Below are 19,468 nucleotides of genomic sequence, written 5' to 3'. Positions count from 1 at the left end.
AAGCTACCCAGGCAAAGGGGCGGTCCCGGGTGAGAGGGCCCGCGGAGTCATTTGATTGGAGAAGAGAGACTACGGATGACCAATCGGAGGGAGCCACGCTTCGGGCATGGGGCACCGCACCTGGACAGCTCTGATTGGTACACTGCTGTCCCCCCCACGAGTCCCCATTGGGTAGAGGGGGTGCGTGGTGCGGCACCATTGGTGGGTTCGTGTTTCCCGTCCCCCGCCCGCGAGAGGCTGGGGTGAAAAGCGGCCCGACCTGTTTGGGGGTAGTGGGCGGACCGCGCGGCTAGTGGTGTGAGGGTCTGAGCCCCGTGGTGGGGGGTGGAGGCGGCTCCTGCGATCTAAAGGGACTTGAGACTCTCACCGGCCGCGCGCCATGAGGGCCCTGTGGGTGCTGGGCCTCTGCTGCGTCCTGCTGACCTTCGGTGAGTGATCCCAGAGGAGCGGGCACCCCCGGACGCCCCCCCCCATTCCTCAAGCGCGGCTTCTTCTCGAAGGTTCTGGGGGCGTTGAGCCTAGGAGGGGGATTACGGGGCCTCCGTTGGGCCCAGGGGAATTCATCGCCTTTCCTCGAAAGAGGCTCAGGGGAGTTCCACTCTCCTCTGTGGAAGGGAAAGGCGAGGACCGAGAGCACTGAACTCTCGTGCTCATCTCCTAGGATTCGTGCTTAGAGGTCTCGAGCAAGTTGGGGTGGGGCGCCTCTCGGGCTCTGGGTCCCCTGGGAGCCTTGCGGGTGCCCCTTCCGGAGGGTTTTTGCCCGACGCAGGAGCGTTTGGCAGTCTGAGCTTGGGGACCCCCGCACCCGGTCTGCGAGTCAGAACGCGGGTTTCCTTTCTTGGGTGCTGGACTGGGGACTGTGGGGCTCTGAGTCAGAAGAAAGGCGGTGTCAGCGTGTTTGCTTCACTTTTGCTCGAGCTTCTCTCATCTCTTCCCTCGCTCAGTTGGGCCCGATTTCGGTTCCTCTCGCAGGGGTTGCACAAATTCTATTGGTAGTTTGACCTGCGGTGTTGCAGGTCTAAGTTTTGGCATGGTCAATCGGGAGGCCTTGCCTCGGCCTGCACGCAACACGTGTGAATGTGGAAGGGACCTGGTATCAAGTCTGCCAGACTTGATTTATAAAGCATCCCAGGGCCGAGGGCCGAGGGCCGCTCTTCAGACGTGATGGCAGCCTCCGTGTTTCAGAATCTCCTGGAGGACTCAGGATCTGAACTTAAATAAGAAATATACCAAGTTGGGTTTACAGTGGGTCTTTAAACTAGTGGGTCCATTCCTCCGACCCCACCTCCCATATTACCCCTGAATTTTGCAACCCCTACTCTTGCCCTGTTTGATTTTATTTCTTCTGAGAAGTACACGAAGCAACCACGATTTAAGAGTTTTCTGGTGTGAAATCTTTCAGGGTCGGTCCGAGCTGACGATGAAGTCGATGTGGATGGTACAGTGGAAGAGGATCTGGGGAAAAGTAGAGAAGGTTCAAGGACAGATGATGAAGTAGTACAGAGGTTTGTGTTCTTTTGAAACACATTAGCCCTTATGAACACGGGAATATAATCGCTTATCTTTTCTTCAGATGTCTAGATGGCATGTAACCCCCCCAAATTTGAATACCTAAGAAACGGTCAAAGAAAATGTTAAGGCAATGAGGCATGGTCATCCCTAAGTATCTCCTAACTTGCCCCTAGAATGACTGGTCAGAATGGGATGAATTTCTTTTGAAAACTATTCGGATAACTAGATTGCAGAATATAAGCTCTGTGACTTTGGGAAGACCCATTAGTTTTATATGCAGTAAGTGTGTAAACTTAGTAGTTTTTGTTTTAACCTCTGCCCCCACTGTGGGGTGTGAACTCCTGACCCCCAGATCAAGAGTTGCGTGTTCTACTGACTCAACCATCCAAGTGCTCCTAAACTTCATAATTTTAAAAAAGATCTCTCTCAGTTGAGTAGTGTTTTCAAAGTTGGCCCCCTGGGACTTCATTGACAGTTTTGTAGAGCCTTAGAGGCCAAAGCTTCCCAGGCAAAGAGGCAGCCCCACATGCGAGGGAACATAGAAGTATGACCTTTCTTTTTATTTTTAGTAGAGGAAAGTCATGTTCATTTTTCTGACTGTTTTAAGAACTGAGTATTACAACTTAGTGCTAAGGTGATAAAATTTTACTGTGGTAAAATAATAGAAATAGTGGATTGGTAATATTTTATAATAGGCTTCCCTTTTACCCTTTTAACCCTTAAGACCATCCTCTGAGACCACTGTGCTTTCATCACAGAATCCCGTGTTTGGAGGGGGAACTAAGTAAGTAATGCGGTAGTTGTTTATCAACATTTTTTTCCTTAGAGAGGAAGAAGCTATTCAGTTGGATGGATTAAATGCATCCCAAATAAGAGAACTTAGAGAGAAGTCAGAAAAATTTGCCTTCCAAGCTGAAGTTAATAGAATGATGAAACTTATCATCAACTCATTGTATAAAAATAAAGAGGTAAGTAACAATGTAGTTGGGATAATACTATTTTCTCTCTGTGCAGTAGCACACTTGTTTACCTTTGTAATAAATATACTTAGGTAGTAACTCCAAGTTAGTAGTTATTAGCACAGTTTAAATACCCAGTATATATAAAAATTACTGCTAGATACTTGGTGGGGGGGGTGGTTGGACATTTTCTTTTTGTCCTTTCTCCTCCAAATATGTTCATAGTCTGCTAAACAGGGATGAGGGCAGCCACACAAACCAAGGCCTGTTTGTTACATACATAAAGATCACTAGTATGAGACTAGAGTGTTACTAATCTTACCAGTTTTGGTATTCCTTACAATTGTTACAGTCTTATGTGTAAAGAGCTGTACCTCCTTTTACCAAGAGAGTAGAGCCACTTCTGTACATGAGTTTGACTTTAAATTTGCTGTTTTATATATCTTGAGGGTAATCAAAGTATGTGTTAAATCTGGCTTCCATTTAGATTTTCTTGAGAGAACTGATTTCAAATGCTTCTGACGCTTTAGATAAGATAAGGTTAATATCACTGACTGATGAAAATGCTCTTGCTGGAAATGAGGAACTAACTGTCAAAATTAAGGTAAGCTTAAAACTTTAAACCTTTTCTTCTAAAGCAAAAAAAGAGTCCATAGGTATAGGGAATCTGAATCAGTTAAGATAGGCCAGGTTATGCTGCAGTAACAGATAACCCCCCAAGCCCAGGGGCTTAAATTGGGGTTTCGCCTTTACGTGTTAGCTATGACTGCCTTTGTGCTACACAGTGGGTTTGAATAGTTGTAACAGAGACCGTGTGGCCCACGTGCCTAAAATATTTACTCTCTGGCCCTTTTTCAGAAAAAGTTTGCTAACCCCTGGATTAACTCATCAACCACAGGCCACTGTGGCCTTTGTTTTGTATCATCTTCACTCCTAGACACAGGCTGATTGAGTAGCCACCATCTGGAGTATAGCTTGTTGCCATGGTACAGAGAGCTTGGAGGGTCTCCCGTCCCATAAAGGCTCTAATCTGAAAGCTACATTCTTGACTCCCACTTGCAGATCATTGGCCAAAACTGGTCACATGGCCTTAATAACCAAAAATGAAGGAAGCATATTCCTTCTATGTTTCCGGAAGACAGAGCTGGGAGTATTTCGTGAAGAACGTTGATCACCATAGAATCTAACAGTCATTCAAGTTTTGAACCTTTTTATTTTCTGTGAAAGAAATAGTCACAATATAAAATTCTATTTTTCTAAATTTTTTTTTTCAAAAATAACTTGTTTTTTTAGTTCTGTCTCTGCCCTTTGAAATTTAGACCAGTCTCTGTCTTCTTTACATTGATACTTTCTCAAATACACTGAATTTAAGGTTATTTTCTATAAAGAAAGATGCTTGCATGTAAGGTGCACATTTTCTGAAAAGGCCATAAAATACTATATGGAGAAAAATGACCCAGTTTAGTTTTCTGTATTGGAATTGAGGTGGCCCAAAGCCGGTAGTTTCTGAATATATAGCCCAGTATTTACTTACCATACTGTGAGTATTAAGCAAATAGAACTGTCCTGTTCTTGTCTTGCTTTCAGTGTGACAAGGAGAAGAATCTGCTACATGTCACAGACACTGGTGTAGGAATGACCCGGGAAGAGCTGGTTAAAAACCTTGGTACAATAGCCAAGTCTGGAACAAGCGAGTTTTTAAACAAAATGACTGAGGCACAAGAAGATGGCCAGTCAACTTCTGAATTGATAGGCCAGTTTGGTGTCGGTTTCTATTCTGCCTTCCTTGTAGCAGATAAGGTTATTGTCACATCAAAACACAACAACGATACCCAGCACATCTGGGAGTCTGACTCCAATGAATTTTCTGTAATTGCTGACCCAAGAGGAAACACTCTAGGACGGGGAACAACAATTACGTGAGTATTACTGATTGCTGATGAGAAATAACCATCCTAGTGAGGATCTGGACTCTGAGCAAATCACTTACTCTGGGCTTTCATTCCTTTTCTATAAAATTGACCTGTTCCCATCACCTGAGGAGGTATTTTAAGGACCGCCTAAAGGGCAAAGAGTTTTATAATGGCTGCTATACATAGCAAAAAGTCGAAGGGTTAGCTCTTGCAGGAGAGAAGGCAAATTGAAGCCCTCACAGAAGTGGGTTGATTCAAGAGTTCCCGAGAAGCAAGACTTGGGAAAGAAGTATCAGATCTGCGGACGATTATGGCTGTAAAGGCAAGGAGGCACAGCATGTTCCCAGGATTAAAGAAATTCCCCTCAGTTGGTGACAATGATAGACATTTGGGTTAGCTTTTTTAAGGTTTTCTGAAGATGGATGTGGAGGGTGGCAGGACTGGATGAGCGGATACTCTGGGAGCGGCTGTTGAAAGTACTGAACTATGGTAGTAACTGGCGCCGGGTGGGGACCGGTTGGAGAGAAAGGGTACAAATAAAGAGGCTGAAGAAAGTTAATCAAAGTTCTTCAGAGGAAGATGTCTCCTTTGAGGATGGTTGCAAATTGTTGAATTCAAACTAGAATTTGGTCTAAGCCAGTAACCGTTACTTGTATAGATCTCATGACCAGGGTCTCTTGGTATTCGTAGCACTGCGAAGTAAACAGAGCAGCTTTTTGCCCCACCTCCACAAATATAACAAGATACTTAAATTTCCTTAATACCTAGGGAAGGACAAGTAAATACTGAGCTATATGAAGCTACCAGCTTTAGGCCACATCAGAGAAATCCCATTTCAGAGGTCAGTTGGCTTGTTGTTGCTAGGTGAAAATGTGCCTACAGCCTCCACTTTTTTTCTTAATCCAGTTTTAAATCTTCTCAACATAAGAATTATTAAATAGAGTGTATGAAAGTATCTATCAATCATTTTGACCAGTGTTCTTCACTCTAGAAGGTGAATAGTTCCTGTATTTATTTTCTTAAATGGTATTTTAACAAAGACTAATTAAATGAGTCATTTTAGTGCTTTTACTAACTTTTCCAAATTTACCTTTCTCTGCCTCCGTTGTTCACAGTCCTCTCTCCTGCTGTCATTTGGAAGCATCACTAATAGTTACACCCCCATGCCCTCTCTGTTAGGTGTGAAAGAACATAGGTAAATTTCATCTCTTAACTACAATGAGCTAGAAAATGACATCCCAGGAGGGTTGATGTCTCAGGTGATAGACAGGTGAGAGTACCTAGATGGAAGCTCCATGGAAGCAAACATTGCTAGACTGTTCCATTCCCAGAGCCTAACACTTGACCAGCAGATGTTTCTAGGAGTGAATATGGGTGATCAGGACAGCTTCGTGCACGTAGCATGGATGGCTGATGACTGAGTGAAACCTTACAAACCCTGAGCAAAGTTGCCATTTTCCTTCAAGTCCTTCTACCCTAGCATTTATTCAGCAGATAATCATTTGAGTGCCTATCACCTGTTAGGGTCTAGGACTCCAGTGGGGTATAAGACCAGTGCGGTCATTGCTTCCATGTGGCTAGTTCTAATAAAGAAGAAAAACATGCGTTAATTTCAGAGTGGCAAATGCCAGAAAGGAAGCTAGAGAACATTTCCCTTATCAGGAAGACTTTCTGAAATCGTGGTAAGTTAGTTTCCAATATTCTAGGAAGCAAGCACAGTATGTTGGAAGTTCCAAAGACATGAGGCCCATTTAAGGAACTGACAGTCTAGAATGGCCAAAGGAAGAAGGAAAGAGAAGGCAAGAAAGTGATGAGGTCAAGGTCCCGCCTTAAAGACATTATTTCATCTTCTATTTGACTAATAAAATAGAAGCCATCAAACATATGAGTGCCTACCTACTTCTGTTCCCACCCCTAAATTAGCCCCTGCTGTACTCTTAGGAGCAAGTTTGTGAGGATTCAAGGAGATCATGAAATTAGCATCCAGTAAACTAGTACATTTGCTTCTGTCCTTCCTACTGTGAGGGAGGTATTCTACATTTTTCCCTAAAGCTGGTCACTACTACTGATCTGCTGCCTGCCTCCTGCCTCCTCAGAGGCTACGCATAAATTAATTCCAACCCCATCTTTTGAAGTTACTCTTTTCCACACACTCCCTCTTTCCCATCAAAATGTAAACATGTTCAAGTGTCAGAGGGGAAAGAAGAGAGGTGGTGCCACGCCCCTACTGATGTTATCTACCACCTTTCCATTGAAATAAGTCCCCAGTAATCTTGTCGCTAAATCCAGTCGATTTTTAGTCATATTTTAGTGAAATTTAAATTGAAATTTTCTTTTTTCCTGAGTTTTCCTCTTCTGTTTCCTATATAATCTGCTATCTATATAACACCATCCGCTTAGTACCTAGTTTCCATGACCCTGAATATCTTTTTGTTTCCTTTGCCTGTTGCTTAAATGTTGACAGTATCTCTCTTTCAAAGGTAACTGTCAGTCCTTCCTCATTATTTTTGTGTTCCTTGTGCAGTCTTCTTACCGTGATGGATTTGGCTTCCAGTTCTTGCTCAGGGTTCTCAAATCTCTATTCTTAGTCTGGATCAGGAGTCAGCTGACTTTTTCCTGAGGGCCAGCTAGTAAATATTTTAAGCATTTGGACAGATCTGTTATATGTCACAACTCTGATGTTCTTGCTCGAAAGTGACCATAGACAATACATGATGAGGTTGTGTCCCAGTGAAATTTCTTACAGGTGTCAGCCATAGTTTGCCAATCTTAGATTGGAGATCTAGGTCTAGATCTCCCTACTGGGTTCTTCATTCATATATCCAGTGGCCTTTTGAGTATCTCTAAGATGTAACCATCATCTTGAACTTGGATCCACAACTGAACTTTCCTCCAACCCCACACCACTAAGAAACATGTTCTGAAACCAGAGGCTCAGCCACTTCATTAGCCTGCGTCATCATGAATGATCTGCCTCTTGTTAATGGCACTAAACTGTAAGCTTTTTGAATCCAGAAGGGACCCATGATACAACATGGGCCATATTTATTTATTGGGAGCACAAACACCAAAACGTGTGCTCCACACTGTGTTTGAGGGTATGTTAAAGATGTGTTATTAGTGGTGAGTGGAGGAGGGATTTGCAGAAGGGACAGTAAAGAAGAAGAAACAATGCTGCAATTTTCAGTATTAGAACTATCTAAGCCAGTGCTGTCCAGTAGAGCTCTAGAAGTATTCTACCTCTGCACCGTCTGGTATGGAAGCTACTAGGCACATTTGTCTACTGAATACCTAGAATATGGCAGTGCAATTAAAGAACTAACTTTAAATTTTATTAAAAATGAAATCTTAAGTACTGTTTTGGACAGTGGAGATAAAAATAATAAGATTAATTTCCTAGCTTTTTTAAGGAATATGTTTTTAAGTGTTCACTCTCTATAGGAGAGAATTTTTTTTTAAGGTTTTATTTTTAAGTAATTTGCACACCCAACATGGGACTCAAACTCTCAACCCCAAGATCAAGAATCTCAGTCTTCCAACTGAGCCAGCCAGGTGCACCTGATTATCTATGATAGTCATTAGATTTCTAAAGTAACTATCAGAGTGCATGTCATTCCATTTTTCTCCAGAATATTTCAGTGCCTTCTTACCTTTTTTTTTTTTTTTTTAATTTATTTATTAGAGATCACAAACAGGCAGAGAGAGGAAGAAACAGGCTCCCTGCTGAGCAGAGAGCCTGATGCAGGGCTCAATCCCAGAATCCTGGGATCATGACCTGAGCCGAAGGCAGAGGCTTTAACCCACTAAGCCACCCAGGCGCCCCAGTACCTTCTTACCTTGAGCTAATTTAACATTTCGGTTCTTCAAATGAAAAAACTAAACACACAAAACCTAAACAAAAAACCCAACATATTCAGAAAATTGGAACATTTGCACTGTTTACTTGGAACTAAGGATATTTTCCACTTGAGGGACGCAAGGGAGATTCTTCCCGCTACTGTACTCCTGTTCGGTATGTTTAGCTCACAAACCGTCGTTGGTGAAAACCAGGCCATCCTGGATTACACCAAACTGCTGGCCATTAGCTTTATCAGGAAGGTATTTTGAATTTTATTATCAAATCTTTTAAACCAAGGATGTCTTCCAATAAATGTCCTATTTTCCTTTCAGACTAGTTTTGAAAGAAGAAGCATCTGATTACCTTGAATTGGACACAATTAAAAATCTCGTCAAGAAATACTCACAGTTTATAAACTTCCCGATTTATGTGTGGAGCAGCAAGGTAAATCTACACTGACAAAATTTATGTGTATTATGTGGGCATATATTTAAATAACACTTAAAAAAAAAACAAGGGCTCAGTGTGTTTCTTTCAGTGCAGGATACTCAGGATTTTCATATTGAAGACCTATTTTTTGGAGCTGTCATTGCCTTTCATACTCGCTAGACAGCATTATGAAATAAAAGAATTTAACTGTAATTCTGCTTCTACAGACTGAAACTGTTGAGGAGCCCATGGAGGAAGAAGAAGCAGCAAAAGAAGAAAAAGAAGATTCTGATGATGAAGCTGCAGTGGAAGAAGAAGAAGAGGAAAAAAAACCAAAAACCAAAAAAGTAAGTCTGGTTCATCTCCACACTAAAGTGTTCAGGACATGTTTGAGAAAATACAGAAACCCAAGTATGCACAGACTGATCGGAGTTAAGTTTTAATTTTTTAAGGACTTTTTTTCTCCAGATTTAAGTCTATAGGCCCACCTTAAAAACAAGAACTAAATTTATTTGCTAGTGTGTATGTTTTCTGCCTGTGGGAAGTTTTAAGTAGCAAACACAGATCATTTTTAGGCAGTTTTCTGAGTTCTATATATTGCCCAGGACTAGCTTATCATATTCCAAGTTTTAAGATCTTAAAAATCTTTCTGCATCTTTTGTCATACAGATATTAACCATAATATTAGCTCTCTGACCTCTTCAGGTGGCAGAGCAGGTGGAAGTAGTGGTAGGTTTGAGGAATATTTATTGTAAGATGTTAAATTGCTGTAAGTCCTGAAGTAGGAATAATTAATGTGTATATATCCTTCTAATCTCAAAACAGATATTTTCAAGAAGTAACATTGTAGCTACTTAAATAATGGAAAAAACCTTTAGTTGGCTTTCTGTCAGTTATAATGGTAACGGGTTGCCTTCTTTGCATTATAGATCAGTCTTAAATGTTGAGAGAATTATTTTTGAATTTTTCTATCGCATTGGCAGGAACCACAGTAGTTTAGCAAAGTTCAGCAGTGCCTATCGGTGCTTCCCACATTCATCTGAATTGTCCTAAGGTTCTAGTTCCTGCCGGTATCACTGGGGCTGGCTGACCATGTACTCTGACTTCAGGTAGAAAAAACCGTCTGGGATTGGGAACTTATGAACGACATCAAACCAATATGGCAGAGACCATCAAAAGAAGTAGAAGAGGATGAATACAAAGCTTTCTACAAATCATTTTCAAAGGTAAGTATTATTTTATAATGTGATGAACATTACTAAATCAAAAGCGTTTTTTGATTGTTTTATAACTGTTTGAACACAGTTGGTTTCCTTTTTAATCTTGTGTGTTTCATATTACGTATGCATTTTAAGAATTTACTCCTGAGGAGGCATAGGCTTCACCACATGGCCAAGGGGTCTGTGTTACAAAAAAGATTTAACTACCTACATAGGTAGGTGGATGATTGCCATAAAATGTATCTTACATTGAATGGCTTTTAACATTATTGGCTTTCTTCCACTCAAGGATGAGTACCTTTTATTTTTTTAATTTTTTTGAGAGCCGACATACAGTGTTCCATTAGTTTCAGGTGTACACTAGTGATTCAGTATCTGTGTACTCTGCTGTGCTTCCCACAAATGTGCTACCATCTGTCCCCATACAACACTGTTCCAGTGTCATTGACTATTCCCTGTGCTGTACTGTTTATTCCCATGACTTACTGATTACATAAGTGGAAGCTTGTATCTTTTACTCCCTTTAACCTGTTTTGTCCATCCCCTACCCTCTCTGGCAACCATCAGTTCCCTGTACCTATAGGTCTGATTCTGCTTTATGTTTGTTGATTTCATCTGGCTTTTAACCTAACCTTTAAAAAGCCTATGTAAAACCTCAAACATTTATTGTGAGATTGTATGCTTAAGAATAATTACTAGATCTTTGCTTCCTTACCTATTTCCTTTTACTGATCCTTTTTAACTGTAGAATCCAAAACTAGCATTCATTAAGATTATTTCAAGTTAATATTTCCTCATACAGCATTTTGTACAAAACATTTAGCATGGCTAGATAAAACTTGGTTGTGTTTGTTCTTTAATCTTTATTCTTTTGATTTGTTTCTTAACCTTCTTTGTTTTCCTTACGTTAACATCCAACCATCCCTTAAGTTTTATTTCTTAAAACTGTCCTCTTGGTTCTGCCTCCACTTTTATTCCCATGAAGAGTCTTAAGTTTATACAAATGTAACATACTCTCTTCTGGGATAGCTGTATTAGAAATGTAATGTGAGCTACATAGGCACATTTTTAAAAGTTGAAACAGGGCGCCTGGGTGCCTCAGTTAAGTGTCTGCCTTCAGCTCAGGTCATGATCTCTAGACCTAGCCCCATGTTTGGGCTCCCTGCTAGCAGGGAGTCTGCTTCCCTCCTCTCTTTAACCCCCACTGGTGCTCGCTTGCACGCACACGCACTCTCTCTCAAATAAATACAATCTTTAAAAGTTGAAATGGGTGTGGTTAATTTTAATGTTTTATATTTTGTATAAATTTTATATTTTATTTAATCCAACATACCCAAAATATTTTTATTTTAACATGTAATCATTATTCAATTAATGACACGTTTGGGTTTTTTGGGTTTTTGTTTTTGTTTTTTGTACCGTATCTTCAAAGTCTGGTTATCTATATTTACATTTAACCCATAAGTATCCCAATTTGGATTAGCCGCATTTCAAGTGCTTAGTACCCACAAATGGGTACGGTAATGGATAATGCAAATCTAGGGAATTTGGGTTTTTTTATTTATTTACATACTTCATTGTAGCCACTGCTATAGTCCATATCCCAAAGGAAGAAAACTGTTCCTGAGAACTTCTCATGGTGGAACAGTACACTCATGCAGCATTGTATACTGTCAATAAGACAAGATGATTTTTCTCCCCTGTTCTTTGACAAATGTGGAACCTAGACTCCTCCATTCTCCCCCGAGTTTAGGAGATCCAGTGATGCTGTTTATTGATGATGATCAGTGATCATCAGCAAAACCACCGTGTCTAGCCAGTTCGAATAGCGGTCTTGACTGTTCTTCTTTCCTCCACACCCCCACCCCCACTTTTGTTGGTGAGAGAACTTTTTTTTGCTAAATAAAGGCTTAGCTTAGGGTGTATCACGTGATGAATCACTTAGCCTTTGCACTGCCTTTTTCTGGTGCCTTTGGAATGACTAAATGCCATCTTTCCATAGGAAAGTGATGACCCCATGGCTTATATCCACTTTACTGCTGAAGGGGAAGTTACCTTCAAATCCATTTTATTCGTACCTACCTCTGCTCCACGTGGTCTGTTTGACGAATATGGATCTAAGAAGAGTGATTACATTAAGGTGAGTTTTTAAATGTAAAAACTGAGTTTAGAATTTTAAAGTTTAATTTCCAGAAAGTGACTTTCTTTTTCCCCTGCTTAGCTCTATGTGCGCCGAGTATTCATCACAGATGACTTCCACGATATGATGCCCAAGTACCTTAATTTCGTCAAGGGTGTTGTAAGTATCTAAAGATAACGAGAAGGGGGTCCTTAAAAAACGAGGGTTGGAAGTAATTTTTTTGGTTTGTTGGTTTGGTTTTTTCACAGTTTCTATTGCTCATTGAACTTTTCTTTTGCCGTCTAAAGGTGGACTCAGATGACCTCCCCTTGAATGTTTCCCGGGAAACTCTTCAGCAGCATAAACTGCTTAAGGTCAGTGTCTCTGGGAAGAGACTGGCTGCCTTTCTCTTTGGGCTTCAGAGGACAGGCTCTGTTAGTGGAGTCACCAGATATGGAGACTAGTCCTTGGCTCTCTAGCTGAAGAACTTAATTTTATTCTGGAATTATTAAATCCTAAGAATCTGATTGTTTTCTCCCTACTAGTTAATGAGAGTTTCAAACCGATAGAAAAGTTGAAAGAATTACATAGTAAACACCTATATAAGCCCACTGTCTGGTCTAAAGATAGAACATAAATGTCAAAGTGATCTTGTGACTGTTTCCACTGACAACTTCGTTTCTGCTCAGTGTGACACAGGCTTGCTCACCATTCCCTGCCGCTTGATAAGTGGCAGTGACAGTGCCTGGTCTTTTTATCTTTACCAATATTCCTCTGCTGTCTTAAATATGGTAGGGTCTCAAAAGTTTGAGATGACATTCTTTAATAAGTTATTCTTTAATTTCATGTAGGTGATTAGAAAGAAGCTTGTCCGTAAAACTCTGGACATGATCAAGAAGATTGCTGATGAGAAGTACAATGATACTTTTTGGAAAGAATTTGGTACCAACATCAAGCTTGGTGTGATTGAAGACCACTCAAATCGAACACGTCTTGCTAAACTTCTTAGATTCCAATCTTCTCATCATCCAAGTGACATTACCAGTCTAGACCAGTATGTGGAAAGAATGAAGGAGAAACAAGACAAAATCTACTTCATGGCTGGGTCCAGCAGAAAAGAGGTGAGATGAACTCCTGTCAGGCATCCTGATACATAGCCAACTCTTGAGAAAGGAAAAAAAAAAAATGTCATGGTGAACTAGAGTCATCATGAGACCTGGTCAGTCACTGACAGAAAAGTCATTATATTCTCTGCACTTCTTATTTCTCCACTTGTAAAATGGGATTGTTCCTGTATATATAAATGTAGATACTAAGGTGAACAAGTATGCCAAGGCTAAATCTTGGAAACTTCATCACTTCTCTTCATGTTATAGGCTGAATCTTCTCCATTTGTGGAGCGACTTCTGAAAAAGGGCTATGAAGTGATTTACCTCACAGAACCTGTGGATGAATACTGCATTCAGGCTCTTCCTGAGTTTGATGGCAAAAGGTTCCAGAATGTTGCCAAAGAAGGTGTGAAATTTGATGAAAGTGAGAAAACGAAGGAGAGTCGTGAAGCAGTTGAGAAAGAATTTGAGCCTCTGCTCAATTGGATGAAAGATAAAGCTCTTAAGGACAAGGTATTCTTCTGGAAATTGTGAAATTTTAGCGTCTGCATTTTCTTTTTTAAAAAGTTGTTTTGTCAACAAATTAAACTTCACTTCTGGTTACCTTGTAACCACTAAAAGTTGTCCAGAACAGTGTTTAATACTGTTAAATTTTGGTGAGGCTGAGCTTTAAAAAAAATTTTTTTAAAGATTTTATTTATTCATTTAATTGACATAGGGAGAGACAGCAAGAGAGGGAACATAAGCATGGGGAATGGGAGAGGGAGAAGCAGGCTCCCCACCAAGCAGGGAGCCCAACGTAGTGCTCCATCCCAGGACCGGGAGATCTCGACCTGCGCTGAAGGCAGACAAATGCTTAACAACTGAGCCACCCAGGTGCTCTGAGCTTAAAATGTATAAATTACAGGGGCCTGGCTGACTCTGTGACTCTTGATCTCAGGGTCATGAGTTTGAGCCCCTTGTTGGGTGTGGAGCCTGTTTTTTGTTTTTTGGGGGTTTGGGGTGTTTTTTTTTTGTTTTTTGTTTTTTTTTTTTTTTTGCTTTTGGTTTTTTGCTTTTGGTTTTTTGGTTCATTTGTTTTAAGAGAGTATACAAGCAGGTAGAGGAGGGCACCTGAGTAGCTCAGTGGGTTAAGCCTCTGCCTTCGGCTCAGGTCATGATCTCAGGATCCTGGGATTGAGCCCTGCATCGGGCTCTCTGCTCAGCAGGGGCTTGCTTCCCTTTCTCTGCCTGCTGCTCTGCCCACATGTGAGATCTCTCTCTGTCTGTCAAATAAATAAATAAAATCTTTATTTTTAAAAAAAGGTAGAGGAGCAGAGGGAACTCAATCTTAGAACCCTGAGGTCATGACCTGAGCCAAAATCAAAAGTCAGAGTCTTAACTGAGACACCCAGGCACTCCTACTTTAAAAGAAAAAAAAAAAAAAAATGGGGGCATTTGGGTGGTTCAGTCAGTTAAGTGTCTGCCTTCGGCTCAGGCCATGATCCTAGGGGCCTGGGATCAAGCCCCACATTGGGCTCCTGCTCAGTGGGGAGTCTGCTTCTCTCCTCTGCTACTCCCCCTGCTCTCCCGCTGTCAAAATCTTCTTAAAAATAAGTTAATTAATTAATTAGATTTAAAAAGTGTTATAAACTACAAAGAACTAAAAGGAAAACAGTGGTTTTTCTGTATGTGGATACTATTCAGTTTTTTTCTTTATTACTGAAATTTTTCTGTAGTTTAATACTGTTTTTTTTTTCAAATGACTTAAATTTTTGCTGTTTAAATTTGTTTCATGTGCTTCAAAGGTTTATTTTTTGAAAATTTCAGATTATTAAAGATAAGAATCTTTTGAAAATCTGAATAAGAGATATTTTTAGGACTTGCATCTCTTTGTGATCTTACGTGCTGAATCCTTAGTTACTGAATGACCTTAACTGTTTGTACTTACATGTATCTCACTTTTGGTTTCTTATCCTAAGATTGAAAAGGCTGTGGTATCTCAGCGTCTGACAGAGTCTCCATGTGCTCTCGTCGCTAGCCAGTACGGGTGGTCTGGCAACATGGAGAGAATCATGAAAGCTCAGGCATACCAGACGGGCAAAGACATCTCTACCAAGTAAGCCTCCTTGGAAGGTCCCTGGCAAGGTGTTAGTTCTTGTCCGGCCTGCCTTTAGCAGATGATGTCAGCTTCTGTACAAAGAGCTGATGGCATTAAGCGTCCCCCACTCCTGCTTTATATTAGATGACACAAGTTTACAAGTTTTCGGATTCCTCTGCTCTGACATTAGACTGATAAAGGAGAGGTGTTGGGCTCATGATTTATTTTATGGTATTTTTATACACAAAAGGAAATTTTCTTAATCTGTGACATACATAGTTTTTTATTTTTGCTCTCGATTATATACTTGGCCTGGTATTTGGGCTTCTTGGACATTTTTAGATACTCATAGTTACAGAGGAGGTTAATGACAATGACATTAGATTAATGAATTCAGTCCCTTTTTTTAAGTGCCATCTCCCCTTCCTTCCAAAATGCCCCACAAAATAAAGGGTATTGGGCCCCTGAGAACAAGTTTATGAACTAAAGGGCTAAGTACTAGAGTTACACTGGGTCTTCAGTATCCCTTATTTTCAAGAAATATATATGCCAAATTTATATTTTAAAGTCACAGCAATAGTCTTGAAAATGACTTCTTCCCTGCTTTCATTTTCCCTTCTCCCACCTGGAATTTTTTTTTTTAATTTGCTCTCTGATCATCCTACGTTTCCCCAAGGCCTAGCTTAGGATTCTTCTCACAAGTGTAGTCTCCATTGTCACAATTCCAAAACTTCATCTGTATTTTTTTATATAAGGTGCATTCCATATTTAGTGAGACTCTACAAGTATAAGGTTTCCACTGTAAAATGCTAAAATGGCATCTTGCTTACATGTCTTGCCCCCCTCAAGATTTTATAGATTATAAAATTCAGGGGGCGCCTGGATGGCTCAGTAGGTTAAGCCTCTGCCTTCGGCTCAGGTCATCTCAGGGTTCTAGGATGGAGCCCCACATTGGGCTCTCTGCTCAGCAGGGAGCCTACTCCCCTCCCCCACCACCACCCTCTGCCTGCCTCTCTGCCTGCTTGTGATCTCTGTCAAATTAAAATCTTTAAAAGAAATAATAATAGGGGCGCCCGGGTGGCTCAGTGGGTTAAGCCACTGCCTTCAGCTCAGGTCATGATCTCAGGGTCCTGGGATCGAGTCCCGCATCGGGCTCTCTGCTCAGCAGGGAGCCTGCTTCCCTCTCTCTCTCTCTCTCTGCCTGCCTCTCCGACTACTTGGGATTTCTCTCTGTCAAATAAATAAATAAAATCTTTTAAAAAAAAAAGAATAAAAAAAAAATTCGTTTGGGAAACAGGTTTCTACTTAATCCCATTGCAGCAGTATAGCAGCTATTATATAAATGTCTGTCTAATTCAGTCATTTATTAATGGGAAGTTCCCTTCCATCCAGCAAACACTTACCTACTGTATCTTTACCTTGGTGGTCTAAGTAGACGTCACTGCTGTCTTTCTGGCAGTAGGATAATGGATCAAGTCGTAATCTTCTAAACTCTGCATCTGTACCAGGTATACCAAGATAGGGATAGAGGTAGCTCCTCCCTCTCCTCAGCTGTAGGAGGGAGGACCGTCCCAACTGACAAACATGATGAAGGTAGACTAGAATGCATTGAGAGCTGAGCTCCAATAGAAGAAAGAGTTTATCCTGGAACCATATTGGTGAAGGCATCATGGTAAAGGTAGTAACAGACCAGCAGGCAGAAACTGCCTGGTTGTTTCCGAATTCTGTGGAACACCGAGCTGCAGTTAAGTGAGAATAAATTAAGAGTCGATGGAGACGGCACTAAATCCATTCATCCATTCAGCAAAGCTGTAGGCACTTGAGATGCATTAGTAAATAATTCTCTTTACGGCACTCTTCTATCACACCTTGCCCATCCCTATTTAAAAGGCAAAGCATGGTGTAGTGATATAAATAGTGTTGATTTTTTTCCCAGGAGTTCTCTGTAATTGTAAAAATGTATAGAACATGGAAAATGTATGGATTCTGAAATTTGATGTTTCTTTTTTTTTTTAATTATTTTTCTTAACATATAATGTATTATTTGCTTCCGGGTACAGGTCTGTGAATCATCAGTCCTACACATTTCACAGCACTTACCCTCCCCAATGTCCATAACCCCACCACCCTATCCCTACCCCTCAGCCCCCAGCAACCCTCAGTTTGTTCGGTGAGATTAAGAGTCTCTTATGGTTTGTCTCCCTCCCAACCCCATCTTGTTTCATTTTTTCCTTCCCTACCCCCCCCACAGTCCCCCGCCCTGCTGCTTAAATTCCTCATGTGAAATTTGATGTTTCATAATGGTCATTTTTATCCCTTACCAGTTACTATGCCAGCCAGAAGAAAACATTTGAAATTAATCCCAGACATCCCCTGATCAAAGACATGCTTCGACGGGTTAAGGTGAGTGATATTGCAGCCTTACTCCTTTATCTTTTAATTGGACTACTTTGTACCTTTTAATATTAATGTGATGTCCCTTCTTCCATCTTAGGAAGATGAAGATGACAAAACTGTTTCAGATCTTGCTGTGGTTTTGTTTGAAACAGCAACACTGCGGTCGGGATATCTATTACCAGACACTAAAGCCTATGGAGATCGAATAGAAAGAATGCTTCGCCTGAGTTTAAACATTGACCCTGATGCAAAGGTTTGAAATAATTTATGGAATGTTCAAATCCTCCAGTGTCACACACTGCTAGAATTAATAAGAAATTCCCCTTTCATAGACTTTTTTTTTTTAATCTGTCTCCCTTTGTTAGTGTGACTGTTAACTAATTAGCATATTCACTCTACAGTTGTGGGTAGAACAGGAGTGAAGTTAATTATAATATTACACATTTAAATGAATAAAGTGAAAATAGACCCAAAATACTGGATCCATGAATGAGTTCATACATGTTGCCCTTAGGTGGAAGAAGAACCCGAAGAAGAACCTGAAGAAACAACAGAGGACACCACAGAAGACACAGAGCAAGACGAGGAAGAAGAAATGGATGCAGGAACAGACGAAGAAGAAGAAACAGTAAAGGTATAGCAAGTCAAGAATGGGGCTCGCATTTTAGTTCTTGGAAAATTAGGCAAACTTCTTTTTAGTTCTGGTATTAGGCCTATGTAGCTTCCAGAAGTCAGACTTCAGGAAATCCACCAAAAAAACAGGCTTCTAATACCAAATTCAAAAGCTGAAGCCAGTCCTTTTTTTCCCTCTAAATGAAGTATATGCTTTCATCGTCCCATTCCGTTTGTTTCTTTGTTTTAGCGTCCATTCTTGTTAAATCGATTTTTTTAAGCCCATAAGGCTTCTATAGTCTTTGCCACCTGCTTCTTCCTTACTATATCGCAGCAGTAGGCCCATTTTTAATTCTTGATTATTTGTGTCCAGAGGCCATAGATCCTACTGTTGAGTTCTAAATTATTTTTCAGATTTATAGGTGAGGTTCTAGCCTACCTCTGAAATAATGGAACTTTGTGGGGCCCATTAGAATTGGTTTTTTCTACACGTGAACCTTCTGTGAACTAACATTTTTTCATGTCTTCTGATTTTTCTCTTTTCACAGAAATCTACAGCTGAAAAAGATGAATTATAAATTATACTCTCACCATTTGGATCCTGTGTGGAGAGGGAATGTGAAATTTAAGTCATTTCTTTTGGGAGAGACTTGTTTTGGATGCTCCCCCCAGCCCCTTCACCCCTGCACTGTAAAATGTTGGGTTTGTGGGTCACAGACAGAAGTGGGTTTTTTTAGTTGAATTTTTTTTAACATTCCTCATGAATGTAAATTTGTACTATTTAACTGACTATTCTTGGTGTAAAATCTTGTCATGTGTATAAAAATAAAAAAGATCCCAAATATTCCATGTCATGCTTGTCTTCATAATGATTGTACATACTTAGCTCTTTTTTTCTTTTTAGTCCTGTGTTTTGGGGGTTTTTTCTCCCTTACAAAATAATCCATACAGATTACAGAAAAGTCTTTTTTAGATCAGTATTTTTAAAAAGTCACCTATGTAGAGAAAAGACAGTGTTCCTTACAAAAGAATCCCAAATAATATATGCAGATACACTCCCCCTTCCAGGAGGTGGGGCTTAACTTTTTGAAAGTGAACTAGACTTAGTGGCTGTTCTTTAGAGTATGGAAAGGGGAAAATAGTAACTTTGTAGCAGAGAATCCTGGCAGACACTACCTTAACCTGGTGGTCAGGGTTCATATCCCCAGTGATGTGTATCCTTGACAGGATGTGGTAAGAGGTTCTGCAGTCTTTACCATCAGACACACAGTATGTGAACC

The 19,468-nt window shown here is 40.5% G+C and overlaps 1 protein-coding gene across 1 annotated transcript; it reads left to right on the top strand.

The window, feature by feature from the left end:
* Window positions 1-233: 233 nt before the first annotated feature.
* HSP90B1 (heat shock protein 90 beta family member 1) lies at window positions 234-19,032 on the top strand. Its single transcript, XM_059402217.1, has 18 exons — window positions 234-428; window positions 1,403-1,505; window positions 2,339-2,480; window positions 2,959-3,075; window positions 4,059-4,390; window positions 8,555-8,666; window positions 8,879-8,998; window positions 9,761-9,877; window positions 11,874-12,011; window positions 12,093-12,170; window positions 12,299-12,364; window positions 12,842-13,111; window positions 13,367-13,612; window positions 15,061-15,197; window positions 17,504-17,582; window positions 17,674-17,829; window positions 18,091-18,210; window positions 18,737-19,032. The coding sequence occupies exons 1-18, from the start codon at window positions 380-382 to the stop codon at window positions 18,764-18,766; spliced, it is 2,412 nt and encodes an 803-aa protein (XP_059258200.1). The 5' UTR covers window positions 234-379; the 3' UTR covers window positions 18,767-19,032.
* The last annotated feature ends 436 nt before the right edge of the window (window positions 19,033-19,468 follow it).

The sequence above is a fragment of the Mustela nigripes genome, chromosome 6 (genome assembly GCF_022355385.1).
Source record: "Mustela nigripes isolate SB6536 chromosome 6, MUSNIG.SB6536, whole genome shotgun sequence".
Lineage (NCBI taxonomy): Eukaryota > Metazoa > Chordata > Mammalia > Carnivora > Mustelidae > Mustela > Mustela nigripes.
The sequence above is the reverse complement of the archived record's forward strand: the minus strand, read 5'-3'. Positions and strand labels throughout refer to the sequence as shown.